Below are 17,247 nucleotides of genomic sequence, written 5' to 3' on the forward strand. Positions count from 1 at the left end.
GTTTTTTCTTCTCTTCCATTGCCTTTCTGCCTTTTTTCTCCCTACTTTATCACCTTTTTTTCTTCTCATTTTCTTATTCTTTCTTTTTACTTTCCTTTCTTCCCCTTTTCCTATATCCTTCCTTTTCTTTTCCCCACTTTTCTTTTCTTTCATTTTTGTTGTTTATATTATTTTACATTTTTCCCTTTATTGATTTTTCTTTTTCTTCCTTTTAACCATATTTTTTCTGACTCTTTTCTTCTCTTCTATTGCCTCTATTTCCATTTCTGCCTTTTTCTTTTTCCCTACTTTATCACATTTTCTTTTCTTCTCATTTTCTTTTTCTTTCTCTTTATTCTTTGTTTTTCCTTTCCCTTTTCCCCTTTTCCTATATTCTTCCTTTTCTTCCTTTGATTCTTTTCTTCCAATTTAATTTCTATCTCTCAGTTTTTCTCTCTAAATTGTTTAACGATGACGACAAACCTGTCGAACAGGCAGGACTGATTCCGTTTTTTGGCAATAAAGAATTGAATAATTGCGTTCATTTGTCATTTATTCCGAACAGACAATAGTAACATAAAATAACCATTTTCAAATATTAGTGTATGATTACTTGTATTATTATTTTCACAAAAATTTGAAATTATCAAATTAATTTATTTTTTTTTTTAAAGATCTCGAAAAAAAAGCAGAGGTAGCTGAAAAGAATTTCAGTGAGTGTTTTACGCCACCTAGTGTTGGTAGACAGTAACACTATATACGTTGCATTTTAAATCCAGATGTCTTTATTAAAGTATAATTGACCATGACAGGTTCTTTGTAAAGCACTGCATTTGGACCTAATTTCAATACAACCTGTTCAAAATACTGACATCGTCACTAGGGGGCAGTACATGTTTCTTTCCTGCACAGCAGGCTTTTTTTTTTTTAACTAGGATGCGATCAAAACAGAAAGCAAAATAAATATTTGCGATTAGAACTTTTGAAATGATTTGGATCCTAGTCTGATTGGTGACGTAAAGGCACTTGAACTCAACACGGCAGACCCCTGGGATACGACGTCTCCGCTTCAGAGTGGGGTATTAGATGTTTTTTCGGTCCATCTTTGCGGCGTTTTATACGCTATCAAAAACTTCACCTTCCCATACGTTTTAAAATCCGTTGATTCATTTATCTACTGTTTCCTTTGCATCCGCCTGCTACTCCACTAGACCAGCTCAGGTTATGTATGACACACCAATAGGTAAATCAAATTAGATTTTATTTATTCAAAACGTTATTTACATTATATATATATATATATATATATATATATATATATATATACACACACACATTATTTTAGCTGGTGTACCAAGGCTCTGGAGCACATTTGTATAGGTTTGTATCACCGGCTTTCTTCTCGTCAATCTTTTTCTTTCCAGTTGTCCATTTTTTATCCTTTCTTTTTTATTCTTTATTTTTATTATCATTTATTACTTATTTTCTGTTCCCTGTTTTCTTTTGTCCTCTTTCACTTTTCCCCTTTCCTCTTTTCCTTTGTTATTTTTTCCCTATTAAAGTTTTAAAATCCGCTTTCTCCTCCCCCTTTGCATCCACCCGCTACTTTATCTGACCAACTCGAGTGACGTCAAAAAAATGTAAATTACATTTCATTTATTTTATATATTTAAAACGTTATGTAATCATATGCGTGTACGTAACACTTTCTATGTACTATTTGTTTCTACAAATTATTTTAGCTGGTGTACCAAGTCTCTGGAGCACATTTGTATAGGTTTGTATCACCCACTTTCTTCTTGTTAATCTTTATCTTTCCAGTTGTCCATTTTTTACCCTTTCACCTTTTCTTTTTTTATTCTTTATTTTTACTTATTTTCTGTTCCTTGTTTTCTTTTATCCCCTCACTTTTACCCATTTCTATTTTTTTTTTTCCCTATTAATGCTTAAGTTTTAAAATCCGCTTTCCCCTCCCCCTTTGCATCCACCCGCTACTTTATCGGACCAGCTCGAGTGACGTCAAAGAAAAGGTCAATCGAATTTCATTGACTTTATATATTTAAAATGTTATTTAATCATACGTAACATGTATTATGCACTATTTGTTTCTACGGGTTAATGTTTTTATCTGGGGTATCCCTCGCTATACAGCAGTTTCAATGATGTTGTATCCCGGGGGCCTACTCTATGACCCTTTGAGCAGTCCATAAATAGGTCGATCTTAACACACTTTGTCGAGATCTACGAGAATCGGGATTTTCTTCCTACTCGCTCACCTCGATAGCAGTGTCGGCTTCGGCGCCATCGACTTCGGCACCTTTGTCGTGGCGCGCCGTCAGGAAAGGATGGAAAAAGAAATCGAAGCCGAAGCGCAGGGCGTTTTGCGCCGTGCGCCTCCAGTCCCGCTCGATTTTGTACTGCCGGCGTCGGGAGGGCGGTGCCCGGTCGCAGGACGGGCAGCGGACGGCCTTGAGCTCGAAGACCGGCCACTTGGAGCCCAGCCGTCCCTCCAGGACGGTGCTGAACTCCACCAGGCTCCCGGATTTGAGGTGCAGCAGAACCCCCTTGAACTCGTTGCTGGCGCGCAGGACGATGTCCTTGGTGGCGTCCTCGTCCTCCCACGCCGTCCCGTTTTTGGTCCTCCTCTCTTGCGGCATCCCCAGCGTCACTTCGAACTTGTAGCGGTCGAAGCCTTTCACGTGGCACTCGTGTTTGGACAGTTTCTTCAGCTTGCACAGGGGATCCTGGGGAAGGAACGGACGGGAATCAGAGGGGGGAATCCGGCTCCGGAGGTCCGGCCCCACCCGGGCCTGCAGGTATCGAAGCCCGACCGATTAACTCGATTAACTCTCACTTGAAATATATATATATATATATATATATATATAGGGGTGTCAAACATATTTAACTCTGGGGCCACATAATAGAACAAACATTCTCTTGGGGGCCGGACTAGTAGATAAGAGAGAAAGAAAAAAATAGAGAAAGAAATAAGAGACAAAGAGAGAAAGGAAGAAATTATTTGTTGTGCACAGCTGGTGGTCTGTTGGTAAAATGTTGGTGCCCTCACTGCCACAACCTGGGTTTGATTCCCGTGGCATACAATGTGGTGCGATTACACCGTAATGCACACATTTCCATTCATCTTTACTCTATTCTGTGGTATTGTAAGGCTCATTGAGGCTCATTGAGTTATAAGGCACACTTCCAAATTCCAATCTGGTGTTTTTAGGTGTGACTTATAGTCTGGAAATTACGGTATTTATTTTTAAAAGTCAGCGAGAAAGAAGCCTGGCCTGACCCGAACATAATGATTGACATTTTAGACCCCGATATAGGTTGAAATTTCGAATCGGACTTGGGGCTCCGGCTTCAGCTCTTACCTGTAGTAGGAATGGGCGTGGCCCCGTCGGGAAAGTCTCCGCCCCCTCACAGGACGGATACGGCTGACCGTACAAACATCGCATCCAGTTCCCCACCACGACCGGGAGGAGGTTGATGACCGACTGCGCCCCGTTTTCGATCTCCGTGACCCGGACGTACTTGAAGCGGCCCGTCCAGGTGACTCTGTGGCCTTCCAGGTGCGAGCACAAAATCTGCGTTTGCGCCATGTTCGATTCCTTCCAAGCCGTCGGGCCGCAGGTGCTGCTGTACTCCGCCCAGGTGAGCGTGGAATTATACACCTTCATGCCTTCCGACCTGTACACGTACATCCAGCAGAAAAGCAGCACGGCGCTCAGCCACACCAAAATCAGCTTCACCATGCTGCTCCCGGACAGCGAACGCAACACCGTCGTCGGGTTCAAGCTGAACCGGGTCCACAGTCTCAGGATCACCGGTACCGAACACACCGTCAGGGTGACGGCGATTTTGGTAAGCTCCAGCGCGACGAACCATTGCAGAAGCTGCGCCGTTAACATAGCCGCCAATCCTAAGGAGAGGACGGGCAACGCGAAGAGGAAGAGGAAGTACCCGGCGCAGGTTCGGATGAGCCCGATAGCCGAGGCGTTGTGGAGGAACACCAGGGAGAGCTCGCACCAGGTGAAGCACACCAAATACGGCACCAGGCACATATACGTCCCTTTGAAACCTCTCATTTGGGCCATGCGGAACAGAAGGTAGACCAGGTGGGCGTAAAGGGCGCAGGGGATCCCCACGTTCAGCGCCACCGCGTCACCCAGTGGCACCCTCAAAAACGTCCTTCCGAGGAGTTGCAGGGGCCACAGCCAATCGGGGAGGAGGTGGGCGAGGGAGCAGGCCCCTGACAGAAGCTCTGTCAAAAGTGCCTGGCGTGCAAAGATTCGGGCGGATGCGTGCAGGCTGAGGAAGGCGGTGACGGTGAAGAAGAGGGCCACCGCCGCCAGCTCCGAACACGGGATCCAAGACTTGTCGGCCACCGGGAAGGAGAAGACCACCAGGATCACCGACAGCAAGAAGTATCTAAGGTCACAATGATTTAAGGGTCATTTTTTTACAGTTATTACATAATTACATACGTTATACATCCACAGAAAAGCATTAAAACAACAAAAGAGAACTACTGATGAGCAGGGTTGGTCACGCTACTTTAAAGAAGTAAAAAGTTATAGTTACTCACCACCTCTACCAAAAAGTTACTGAATTAGTAACTGAATTGTACTATTGTAAAAACAGTGTCTGAAATTCATAACAAAAAGTTAGCAGACATCAGGGCAGACAGCTCTGAAAAGTTGCCTGCCCAGCCATAAAGTTGTCTGCCCCATTTTTCACAATAAGACGATTAAGCGCAAAAAAAAATTGTTGAAAAGTATTAAGGATTGATAATCAGAATATATAACAGAACAACACTTAATTTTTAAACTTATTATAAATCTACTCATAAAATTCATTGCATGTATATGACATCACTGTTTTCCATCTGCCATCAGTTATGTACCTGTATTTACTCATCTTCATTAATGCAATGTTTGCGTTGCGTCGTCTGCTACAAGCCACGTGAACTCCTCTTCCCACAATGCTTTTAATGTATGTTTACATTTTGCAGCGTCATACATTTTGTTAGCTTCTTTTGAATCTTTCTTTTGGGGCTGAGATTTTGGCTTGATTCCTAACCACTTCTCAATTTTTCTTTGCGCGTCTACTTTGGAAAATGATCTACAAATGTACGACCTTATAACGCTCAGGAAAGTCCGGAAACAGGAAGTTATTCGATGCAGGCTTTTGATTGGCTGCCGAGCATGCAAATTGCCAAACGAAATGAAATTTCCAAACCGAATGAAGATTTTGAAATCGGAATAAAGCAAACGTTTAATTTGATAGAAAAATCCGTCGTTTTTTTTTTTTTGTTTTTTGTTGAAAAAGTTGTCGGCCACCCGGGTGGAGATGTTTTGCAAGTTGTACGTCCGGGCAGACGTTGTTTCAGACACTGGTAAAAGTAACTAGTTACCAGGGAGCGAAACTATTTGAGATTTTCTGAGCATTATTTAAAATCAGTTGAAGAGAGAAGAACAGACCGCTAGTTGTGTTATAGAACCTTGTACTATTCATTGCACCTCACCAGCAACAGATTTATCTTACACTTGAAGTGCTAAAAAAAAAACTGTAAACAATAATAAAATAATCAACATGTACCTAAAAACGTACGCAAAAACGAACATAAACACGCACGAAAACGTAAGTGAACACGTACAAAAAGGTCCGTAAACCGATAGAAAACCTAAGTAAATACACAAAACGTACATAAACACATAAAACGCACGCAAACACACTCAAAAACTTACGTAAAACCACAAAACATACGGAAACGCACCACTTTTGACCGTCAGTAACAGTAACGCCGTTGTAATAGCAGAAAACATAGAGAATGGTATTCCCAACACTGCTAATGAGTAATATTTGTGTGTATGTGATTAAACTACCTCACAAATAAGTAAAACGTACAAAATACTATAAGTAGGAATATTTAGAAAGTAATATGCCTTTGGTGTGACTTCATCTGGTTGAGCGCAGTAGCGGGTGGATGCAGAAGGGGGAAATAACAGCGATGGCATATTTCTGTATTTCTGGACTTTAATCACACCGGATTATAGAGAGCATCTTTAAAAATCGTCTTTTGTGAAAGATTTTTTTTGAATGGAAAGTGCACCGGACTATAAAGCGCAAGAAATAAAAACATAATCTATCATGAATAAATCTTGTTTTACAACTAAATTAGATTCATTCATAACTGTTTAACATATTAAAAAGGGTTTCCAAATGTATTTACCATAATTTCCACAGTACAAGCCCTGCTGGATTATAAAGACTCGCCTCCAAATTTCTGGCAAATACCCGTTTTTAGGTGCACCTTATAGTCCGGAAATACAGTTAATCAAAACTGATTTTAAAACTTCCACTCGTGAGGAATGTCATGCCCTTGCTTTAATCGCGTCCTTATTTTTAATAACAGTCTCGATAGTCAAATGATCACAGCCAAGCAACCTAACGAGGATAACAATGTCAGTTGGCGTCTTCGTATTTCTTAATTATCGCAATCTTTGTTTTCAGGGTTATCAAATGTTGCTTCTCCCTTTAGCATCACTGCAAGCTTTGAGACATTGTTTTGCAGACTTGCAGAGTTTTTACAAAAAAAAACACCAGATTCTAAACTAAATGAAGAGAGAAAGGGCATTGTGGGAAGTAGTTCAGCCAATATCATACCGACATTTTAATGACCAACGTTTTTTTTAAGACGTCAACCAACAGCAGATAGGCATCTTGGAAATGTAACTTGTCATAAGCGCTACCACTGAAAAGTTTTTGGCCACACGGAGTCAAGGTGCCATAAAGAGGAGGGGCTAAAACATCTTATAAGGTGGGGTCACCATATCCCGGGAGAGTCTACTGTACTCCAGTATACCTTTGACTTGAGGTTTTTTTTTTTTTTACATGAAAGCGACTAAATTTTGTTTGTTTTTTTAGAAAAAAAAACAAAAACTACACAATGTCAACAGTTTTTGGAACCAACCCTCCTAAAAGTAAGCTAAATGCTTAAAAAAAACACAATATAAATAGATAAAATATGTAATATTCATGCGCAAAACCTTCCTTCCCATGGAGCAAAATGCTTTTGCTCATCTCATAATTTATTTTCTTCGATAGGGTCAAAAAAATGACTATTATTATCCGCCAAATCACTTTAGGGAGCTTTTTTCTTTTTACCTGAAATTTGCAGGAGTATATTACAGAAACTAATGACAATACTTCAATAAAAAAATGAACATATAAACTAAACTCGATCTGGTATTTATCATTACTAAGAAAAATGCTCCTTACAAATAGGGCTCCAAATGTGTCCATCCAAAATTGGTCTCCGCTTGCTCCAGATCCAGACCTGGCTCGAAGTGGGCCAACAGGTCCGTTAAGGCCCGGAAGTTCTCCCAAGCTTTGGAATTCTGTCAATACAAGAAGAAAAGAAACTCTTTCAAGTGACAGTGTGCAAGAATTCATCACTAGAGGTCGTTGTAGCTTCGGAAGGCGCTGAAGCGTGTGCATTGGAAGAAAACACAGGATACCAAATGGAAAAATTCCTAAGCCTCCTTCCTATTGTCTTGTGTGAATCCCAGTCTGAAACTAGAAAAACTGAGAGAGCTGAATACCCCGGAGCAACTGAAAATGGGAAAAAAATAGGGTTGGTCAGAGCTGGTGAAGCGGCTAACTTTAGCTGCTACCAAATTCCGTTCCAGATTTGGAGTCATACATAGGATATTGCGAGCTTTATTTAAAGAAAGCAGCTTACAATGACAATAGCAGCTAGCGACGAGCAATAGTCTGTAACCAAGTGGCTAACATGAGAGGCTAGAGAAGGAAACGGTTGCCAAATGCTTAAATCATGCGACCTGGCCACGTTTGCTTGCATGAGCAGCCGTGAAAGGAGAGTGACACTGAAGGATAACGCAGGAGCAGCTAACAAGAACAATAGTAGCTAACTCTTGTCCTCAGCCAAGTGGCCAGCATGAGTGGCTAGAAAGGGAAACCGTCAAAGATGGCAGATTCACAGAACTTGGTAACGTACGCTTGCATGGAACGCGAGTGACACTGAAGGACGAAGCGAGAGCATCTAACAATTACGGCTAGCGGTGAGCCAAAGCCTGCAGCCAAGTTGCTTACAGGAGTGGCTAGAGGGGGAAACAGTGAAAACAAAGTAAAAGATGCCTGAAACGCAGGCCTCGGGCTCCCCTGTGTGAGATAAGTATAATAATAATACATTGTATTTCGAAGCGCATTTCAGGACACCCAAGGTCGCTGTTCATATGAGTAGGACACAACAATAAACAAAGAGTAAAAAAAGCAAGTAATAAATAGCCAATAAAACACATTGTAGTTAAAAAAGGTGGTGTGAGGCGGATGGTCAAGAATAGGCGCGTTTTGAGTCCGGATTTGAAGGTCGACAGGGTCGCAGAATTCCGGAGGTCAGGGGGCAATGAGTTCCAGAGCTGGGGGGCGGAGCGGCTGAACGCTCTGCTCCCCATGGAGCTGAGGCGGGCAGGTGATATAGTGAGATGGAGGGAGGAAGATGATCTGAGGGTGCGGGATGGCGAGGCAGTTTGAAGGAGGTCGGAGAGGTAGGGAAGGGCAAGGTTATTAATGGCCATGTCGGTGTAGAGCAGGATTTTGTAGTTGGTTCTATGGTAGATTGGGAGCCGGTGGAATTGCTGAAGGAGAGGGGTGATGTGATGGCGGGAGGGGGTTTTGGTGATGATGCGTGTAGCATCGTTATGGACCAGCTGAAGTTTATGGAGGGTGTTAAATTTTAAAACATCACCTGAATGAGCTAGCTTCGCAAAACGGTCACTCAGGCTCATGTAGTAGCAAGATAACAGCCAAAAGTCACAGTTTCTTCAAGTTGTGTAGCATAAAACAATTATTAAACCAAAAATCATGTAAAGGAGAAAGAACATGTGTTTTTGCCAATTACTTGAATAAATAGTGTTCGTGAACCAATGATGCGTTTTTACACCACTAGGTGTCGCTATATAATACACACCGGGCTTTCTTCTTCGGTAGGAAAATCTTCTCACCTGGAAGACGCGCAGCGTGCAAATGATCATGGCGAAGAAGGAGAGGTAGAACACCAGCAACGGGATGAGGAAGATAAAGAAGTCGATGGTGAGGTTGGAGATGATGAAGAAGAAGACCAGCGCGTTGACGTGATGCGTCGGAATTAAGGCGCTAAGCCACTGCATGCCCGCTTTTGAGGCCCACTCGATGAGGTGCTCCTTGATCTCCAGGAGAGCGTGGAGCGGGAACTTCAGCAGCTGCGGGTGGGACCCCAAAAAATAGGTGGACCGAAAAAAGAAAACCTTCTGACTCCGGCTTTTACCTTCTGGTGAAGGGGAAGCTCGTCCGGGTTCTTCACTCCGTCGTCATCGTCGTCTTCGTCGCTGCCCGACGCGGCCGCCATGACGGGGGGCGGGGCGATACCCTGAGCGTACTTCTTGGTCATCTCCACGAATTCGTCCATCCCCACGTGGGATATCGCTAAAAGAGGCAGAATACTGTCTTTCTTTGGTAATGGTAAGAACATCTCGAAAGTATTATTTTTAACAGGGTTCCCAAAAGACCTTAAAGACTCAACAGGGTCTTAGAAACGCAAATTCAGGCATTGAAAAGGTCTTAAATTTAACTTTCAAATGTCTTCAACGCCTAAGCCTTCATTAGAAAAATGTGTAAAATACAATGTTTAGTTTTTCAGATTCTGATCAAATTTTAAACGGTACCAGGTAAGGCTTTAAGCTATTGTCTTAACCTGTTTTCCAACTGAAGATGCCAATGCTTCACTCATCTGCAGGCATTTGATTGCAAAAAAATTCAGGCGAGAATAAAAACGTTTTATTTCTGTGTGTTCCAACTCAGATTAGTCAATGTTAGTACCGTTTTCACGACTATAAGACGCACCTAAAAGCCTTTCATTTTTTCAAAAGCTGACCATGCGCCTTATAATACAGTGCGCCTTATATATGGATGAATATTGAGTTGCAAAAAGCTTCCCGACCCCTGATGTAAACCCATCCATCCATCATTATCTGCACCACTTATCCTCAGTAGGGTCTCGGGGGGTGCTGGAGCCCATCCAAGCAATCTTCGGGCAGTGGGCAGGGGACACCCTGAACTGGTTGCCAGCCAGTCGCAGGGCACACAGAGACAGACAAGTCACTCGCTCATTCACACCTAGGGACAATTTGGACTGGCCATTTAACCTGACATGCGGAAGGAAACCCACGCCAGCACGGGGAGAAAATGCAAACTCCGCACAGGAAGGTTGGATTTCGTGACCTCATAACTGTGCGCGCTAACCACTGCGCTGCCGTGCAGATGTAAACCATTCTCTCGTATTTGCAATTATCATTTGGGGGACATTATGATCATCTATTAATTATCTACACAAAACGGGACAAATTGACATCCGTCATCATCATCGAATTTTCTCAAATGAGCCTTATTTAGCGCACGAGACTACTTGCCCTCGCTGGTCACCATCGTCTGCAGAACTCTTCTTTGCTTCTTAGCAGAGCTGTTTACTGGGCCGTGAGAGACCGTCTTATCTAGAAGCGATAGAGATATTTCAGCCACGAAAAATATATTTCATTGTTCTTCGCGTCATACCTCGATCTGCATGGACGTGCTCCACGTTTTCCAACATCTCCGAAACAGCCACCGACCTCTTCCTCTCTGGGTTCAACTTCCAGTACATGAGCAGAGCGGCTTTCCGGACTCCCCTCTCGAAACGGGTCTCTGTGCACAGCTTCTTCACTTCCTCGTAGTTCTCCAGAGTGATGCCTAGGAAGCATTTGCTGAGCTACCATTGATTACGTTGACATGCAGGCAATAATTTGATTGGAAAGGGAAGATTGGATTTCTGGAGCGATCCGCAAGAATCGCATACATACCTTGAGACAAATGAACACCTGACTGTTATTCCAATAAAAAGGGAGAAGCACGTGCAATCGAAGTCGATCGATTATCGGGCGTGACGATTATCGACACTGATATTTGTGAATTTGACGGCTATCAATGTCGACATTTTTATTTATTTAACCGTCAATTATTTAGGCTCAGATGCAGCCTAGCCTCTCTCTCCCTCTAATTAAGCTTTAATGTACCTTAACGCGAGTTGCTGCTGAGCCTAATTTTTTTTACTGCATTGTTATTTTTTGATTTAAGTGAAATATTAGTCATACTTCTTGCGTTAAAATTTTAATTTATTGACTGTGAAAGGTTTCAGAGAGTTAATAAAGTTTTACTTGAAATTCTATCAAATATACCTTTTTTCTTTTTGCATTATAAACAATTTCTTACGACAATTTTTAAGCTATTGTGGCAAATGAATATTGGCTTTAAATATGTGTTATCTGTCTCCTCTTAATACTAATAATCGATATCACCCCTGAAAACCCTATTATCGGTTCACCCTACAAGCAACGACATCATGCAAATAGACGTCATTTATGCACGTAATTTTTGACTTTAAATAAAAGATTATTTTATTCACGTCACTCACCAAAATCAACATAATACAGTGCTTGTTTGATCCATTTCTGCGTCTGTGTGTTTACAAGTTGTGCTGGTACATGGCACGCCAGAAGCATGGGCTTACACTATAAATGGATGTCTACAACTGCAGCATTTTCGCTGTGGGTGCACAAAATGAAACAGAAATGTCCCAGTGAAATCAACCAATACACATTGGGCTTTTTAGCAAGTTAGTGTGAATCACAACACAAATTTTCTCTCTCGTTCCCCACTCTCAGATATAGTCGACTGAGGATAACGGATCACAGCTATAAAAGAGCAGTTCATTTTCAGCAGGCCTCAAAGCACAAAAAAAAAGCGATTTGCCGTCACCTGGCTGCAGCAATAGTCAACCGGGAATAATGGATCGCGGCCCAAACCGTGTTTTGCGGCCTAGAACAACACGCCCCCTGACAAATGTGCATTCTGCTGGCCCTGGCTCGCAAAAATATAAGATTGGGAATAATGGATTGCAAACGCATAAGCACAGTTTTATGCAAAAATAGAGTAACGTCGAAAACAAAGCCACCTGGCATGACGAAAGTTCGTTTGGCCAGTCCCCGCTCAAAGCAAATTGGGATCAGAGATAATGGATCAGAGATGCAAGAGTGCAGTTCATTATAGGCAGGATCACAGAAACTACAAAAAAAAGAGCCGCCTGGCCTAACAAAAGGGGATCTGCTGGTCACCGCTTGCAGTAATATGCGTTCGGGGGTATTGGATTGCGGCCGCACGAGTGCAGTTTAATTTTTGGTGGCCTCAATCGGATTATTGTGTGCGTTTACGTGCCTTTACATAATCGGAATAAAGTAACGATTCTGTTTCCACTCAGATTATTGCCTGCAAATAAACGTAGCCACTGTGATAGCTGAGAACTGCTTTGCTACCTTGTCTGAAGGCCAAGCATTGCTGCAGCAGCTTAACGGCATCCTTCCGTCCCTGTTTGGCGGCCTGGACCAGCCAGGTGACCGCCGTGCAGTGGTTCAATTCCTCGTCTCGTTCTCGGGCCAGAGCCAAGAAGAACCGACCCATCTGTAGACAAGACACATGGGGGCACGTCAGCCGTCGCCCCATATATGGAGCCGGCACAGCGAGTCCGCCATCTGGTGGAAACTGACCTTGGTCTGCGCTCTAGCGTCACCTGACTTTGCTTTCTCAGCCACTTCCTCCAAGGTGAGCTCCTCCTCTGGCTCCTCTGGGAGGAGAAACAAAAATAGTTTTTTAATTCCATTGGGCTTTTTTTGTAAATCTGCTCAATGTACAGTAGGGTAAAGGATTTTTCTAATTCATGGGAATGTTCAAAACTGAAGAATGAAGTACAGGAGAACCTGTAGGTACTCCAACCCCGCCTTACGATGTTTTCACTTTACGCTAGGGAATAAGATGTTTTTTTAGCCCCTCTTTACGGCATTTTCCCCACTATACCAAATCACTAACAAATGATTTTGCGTGCCCGAAAATGTAAAAAAGTAACTTTGCAGCGCTTGCGCAGATGACGAGTTACGTCTCAAACATGCCTGTCTGCTATTGGTCGACATCATATAAAATCCTGCACTGCAATTGGTTTGCGTCAAAGCATCATGAAAATGTTATTATGCTATTAGCTGAATGACCTCCCACAATGCTCCCTTTCTCTCACGTCATTCGGTCAATTTATAAATTAATACGAAGCAAGAAAAATAAAAAATATTGTAGGTGTGCTTCATTTTGCTCGCGCTAGCGCTAAACCCAATGCTAAAAGGTAATAAGTAGAAACTATCTTTTCTTTTTTTTTCAACATTGAATCGTGTGTAACAAGCTTGAATTTGTTTAGCTATGGATCCAAGGCTTGCGCTGATGCTAAACAAAGAACAAAAACATAATAACTATGGAAACAAAGCTTGTGATTATCAAGAAGTACAAATCGCTTCCCTCGCCACGTTGCATGGCTGTTCCAATTGACTATGGGGACTATTATTGAAAAAAAGGAGCAGATTGAAGCAAGGAAATCTTTTAAGGGTATGGCAATCCTTGCAAGTGGAAAGTTTTGAAATCAGTTTCATTTTGAATAAGCCGCCTCCCCCTTGAATCCCACCGCTACTCCACTGGACCAGCTCAACTCACGTCACATCAAAGGTAAATACAATTTCCTTTTTACTTTTCATGCATATTTATTTACAATTGTATTTATTACTATGCACGTATATTACCATAATCATACCTTTTTTAAAGAGACAGCGTGTAATATGTCGTGACTCCTAGTGGTAAAAAAAGTTTTATTCAGTAAAAAAAAAGATTTAATTTGTTGGCGAGAATACATGAATTATTATATCAATGTTATTATATTTTTAAAAAATCATTGGTCGAGAATTTTGTATTTCTTTTACAAAGTGGAATCCACACCTAGTAGTCTGCCATGTTTGTCCGACGTCTTCATGCTCTGGCACTGGTTTTCTTTAAGAAAATAAGACAACAGTGCCATCTATTGGCCAGATATATTATATTTTAACGATTTGAGCTACAGATTTTGTTAATGAAAGGCATAATAATTGGTTGGTTGGTTGGATGCCTTAACACTTTGGTCATAGGGGCACCATTTCCCGTGGTGTGTCTTGGGCAAGTACAGCCTGGTGGCCCCCATCCCGCTACAGGCCAACATATGTTTCCACCCGGTCTCGAACCGGGGACCTTTCTCGTGTTAGGCGAACGTACCAACCACTTTACATGGAGTTAAAATAATATACTTTTTTTTTAACTTGTGATTTCAAGTTTTTTAAGATCAAGCGTTTGAATGAAATTCAATGTACATCTCATGAAATGTATGATGTTGGCGTTTATCGATAGGCCTTACAAAGTCAATTCTATTCTTAAGACTCCATTGAAATTTCTCACCGGCTTCATTGGTGATAGGAGACGTGGCTGACGTTCCAGCTGTGGGCGAGGAGGTAGCATTCAGCTGAGCTCTTCCCAGCTGTGAAGGACTCCTAGCAGGGAGCGAAGAGGAGCGGGTAAAAGGGCGAAGGGTAGGCTGGGAGGACGTCGCTGGGGACGGCATGGTGAGTGTAGGGGATAATCTCTGAGGTGGGGGGTCCGGCTGCATGGATCTGCCTGATGATGATGAGTCCATAGCTGGAAAAAAAACACTCAGTGAGAACATGACTTGAGACATTTATTCTCCAGAGCCTTCAACCTCCTCAACAAGTGCGCAAAAATGAAAAAAAAAATATATATTTTTGCTCATGTATGGAAATATGTATATTCAGATTGTATTTCTTTCTTATTCTTGCACAATATTCCTGTAAACGTCAGTGCACTATTTTCAAAGCACTACGGTGTACTTGTGTATTGTTACCCAATGCTAAATCTATTGCACCTTGGTCCTCCTGGAAGGGGGATTACAACTTGTGAGGCCCATTCCCAAGGTTTCTTATCTTCTTATTATCTTATTGTTTTTGAGTTTTTCCTTGCCCGCATGTTGGTTTAAGATCAGGGGATGGTGTCGTTGTAACCTGTGCAGTCCTTTGAGACTTTAATGGCTATACAAATAAATGTCACCCGACTTGACTTAGGTAATATTCCCAAGGGGTGTAGATTGGCCTATCTATCATTATAAGTTTTTTCAATTTTCTATGAGTCTCCACCTCGACTGTAACGCCTAAAAATCATCATAGTTTGACACTAAAACGGACTGCCATCTAAAATGCTGGAAAAGCATTGACACTTTCAGAAAAAGGTGCGAAGAAATTGATTAGTAATTTTTTTACGTGACATTTAAGATTCAAGCAATTTTTAACTTTTATTTGAATGTCTAACAAATGTTCTTTAATTATTTCTGCATATTTATTATTAAGGCTTTTACAGCACATGATATCAGCTCCAAATATTGGTTATCTGCCTCCACTTAATACTAATAATCAGTATGGGTATCGGCCCTGAAAAACCCATATTGGCTGATCCCTACAAGCAACATCATCTTTCAAACAGACGTCGTTTCCGCATTTGACTTTTGACATTACATAAAAGATGATTTAATTTATGTCACTTACAAAAAAATCAACAAAATATGGCCATTTCTGCGTGTTTCTGCCATATAAAATTTAATCTGTTAATAACGACTATTACCATGTTACCTATAGAAAAATCCTCTTTTAAAATCATATTTTTTCCTTATCTTTAAACTCAAAACCCACCTCTTCAGACTTGCCAATCCATCATAAACTGCCTCACATCCCCATCTCTTATAACTGTACTTTTTTTTTTTTTTTAAGTATTTATTGCTTGTTTGTTTTCTTTCTTTTTTATTGATATCATTTTTATTGATATTCTGTGTACAACGACCTTAGGTGTCCTGAAAGGCGCTTTGAAATTAAATATATAGTTATTGTTAGTCTTTTATGACATGTTTATCACAGAGTGTCACGTCTAATCTCGTTGTAAATGAGGCTGACTAGTCACGTCAGGTCACATTTTTTTACATAGCCCTTAATCACAAAATAAAGGACTGCACATACCACAATTACATCATTCCCAATGACAATAAAGACTATTCTATTCTAGTTCTAGGATACAATGTTGGAAGGAATCATTTTTTTTTCTTTATATATTGCTGTCATCTCAGTCTAGGGCACATTACAGCACAAATATTCTATGCCGCTAAATAAAGAAGGTGACAAGTGGGGAACTCTGCTTTGTCCTTTTGGAAATCCCCCATGCCATTAAACGACCTCTATTTAAAATAGGACAGAATAGTCATTGATTCGGACGTTGTGTAAATAGAATTATAATTGCCTTTATTCTCATTGATTACATCGACGTCTACATTGGTTACTGGATTACTTTCAATTACTTTTGGATTACTCCAATACCAAATATGCCAATAAAAGACAAAAGAAACTAAATATGAATAAAATTACTAAATTTTGTGCAGGCTTGGGGAGTTACGGGAAACATGGAACGGCAAAAATGATGTCGTCAAGATGTTTGGATTTATTTTCATTTTGTTTCTGTCGCATTTTATGTTAGTTTTGCCGGAGATCAAAGAGATCAAAACCAGGAGAGAAAGCTTACCACGTGTTGTGAGTCATCATTTTATTCACATTTAGTTTATTTTGTCTTTTATGAGAATATTTGGTATTGGAGTAATCCAAAAGTAATTAAAAGTAATCCAGTTAAAGTAACCCTACCCAACGCTGACAACGAGATTGGACGTGACACCCCAGAATAACATGTCATAAAGACCTAAAATATAAAAAATAACATAAAAAGAATAACAGGTAGGTTTGTCTTGAAAGTTTATCGATTATGAATTTATTTACTTATATTTGGTCCAAAACACTTCTGTATATTAGTACGTTAAACGTCTATCTGCGAACGTTAGCTCACCTTATCAGAATAGATGAAGTCTTGAGTCAGCTCCTCGTGAAGACCACAAAACCTTTGAACATTTATCGGACTTAAATCGATATTTTAACAGTACTTTGTGACATTTTGTCGCTGAATTTTGGAGTCTGCCCGCACTGGTTGTCGTCACAAGCAAAACAGACGAAGCCTGTCAGCTGTTTCCGGGTTCGAGAAGAAACTCTTTTACAATTGGACAGAATTGAGCACCAGTGTTATGTCAAGAATTTTCATTGGCTAAGAAAAAACAAGTTTTACTTTTACTTGAGAAGCCTACTTTAATCTAGCGCAGATTCAAAGGGAAGATGAAAGCGGTTTTTTTCTTGCTTTTTGTATTATCAATTCAAGTGTCTGAATGCATTT

General features: G+C 41.1%; 1 protein-coding gene across 1 annotated transcript; it reads right to left on the reverse strand.

Annotated features, from left to right (window-relative positions):
- Positions 1-263: 263 nt before the first annotated feature.
- wfs1b (Wolfram syndrome 1b (wolframin)) lies at positions 264-17,045 on the reverse strand. The gene is made up of 11 exons (XM_088343648.1): positions 16,870-17,045; positions 14,380-14,616; positions 12,627-12,703; positions 12,396-12,540; positions 10,603-10,776; positions 10,461-10,541; positions 9,320-9,477; positions 9,018-9,254; positions 7,273-7,391; positions 3,363-4,419; positions 264-2,723 (listed from the first exon to the last, which is right to left on the reverse strand). The coding sequence occupies exons 2-11, from the start codon at positions 14,612-14,614 to the stop codon at positions 2,244-2,246; spliced, it is 2,763 nt and encodes a 920-aa protein (XP_088199774.1). The 5' UTR covers positions 14,615-14,616; positions 16,870-17,045; the 3' UTR covers positions 264-2,243.
- Between the last annotated feature and the right edge of the window lie 202 nt (positions 17,046-17,247).

This window comes from Urocampus carinirostris, chromosome 9 (assembly GCF_059441175.1).
Source record: "Urocampus carinirostris isolate Australia breed hairy pipefish chromosome 9, RoL_Ucar_1.0, whole genome shotgun sequence".
Taxonomy (NCBI): Eukaryota; Metazoa; Chordata; class Actinopteri; order Syngnathiformes; family Syngnathidae; genus Urocampus; species Urocampus carinirostris.

Excerpts from the sequence above, each read along its gene's own strand:
- wfs1b (XM_088343648.1), bottom strand. The coding sequence starts at position 14,614 with ATGGACTCATCATCATCAGGCAGATCCATGCAGCCGGACCCCCCACCT. Across the intron at positions 12,541-12,626 it reads ACGCTAGAGCGCAGACCAAG|ATGGGTCGGTTCTTCTTGGC; the intron begins GTCAGTTTCCAC and ends TCTTGTCTACAG. Across the intron at positions 10,542-10,602 it reads GCACGTCCATGCAGATCGAG|ATAAGACGGTCTCTCACGGC; the intron begins GTATGACGCGAA and ends TATCGCTTCTAG.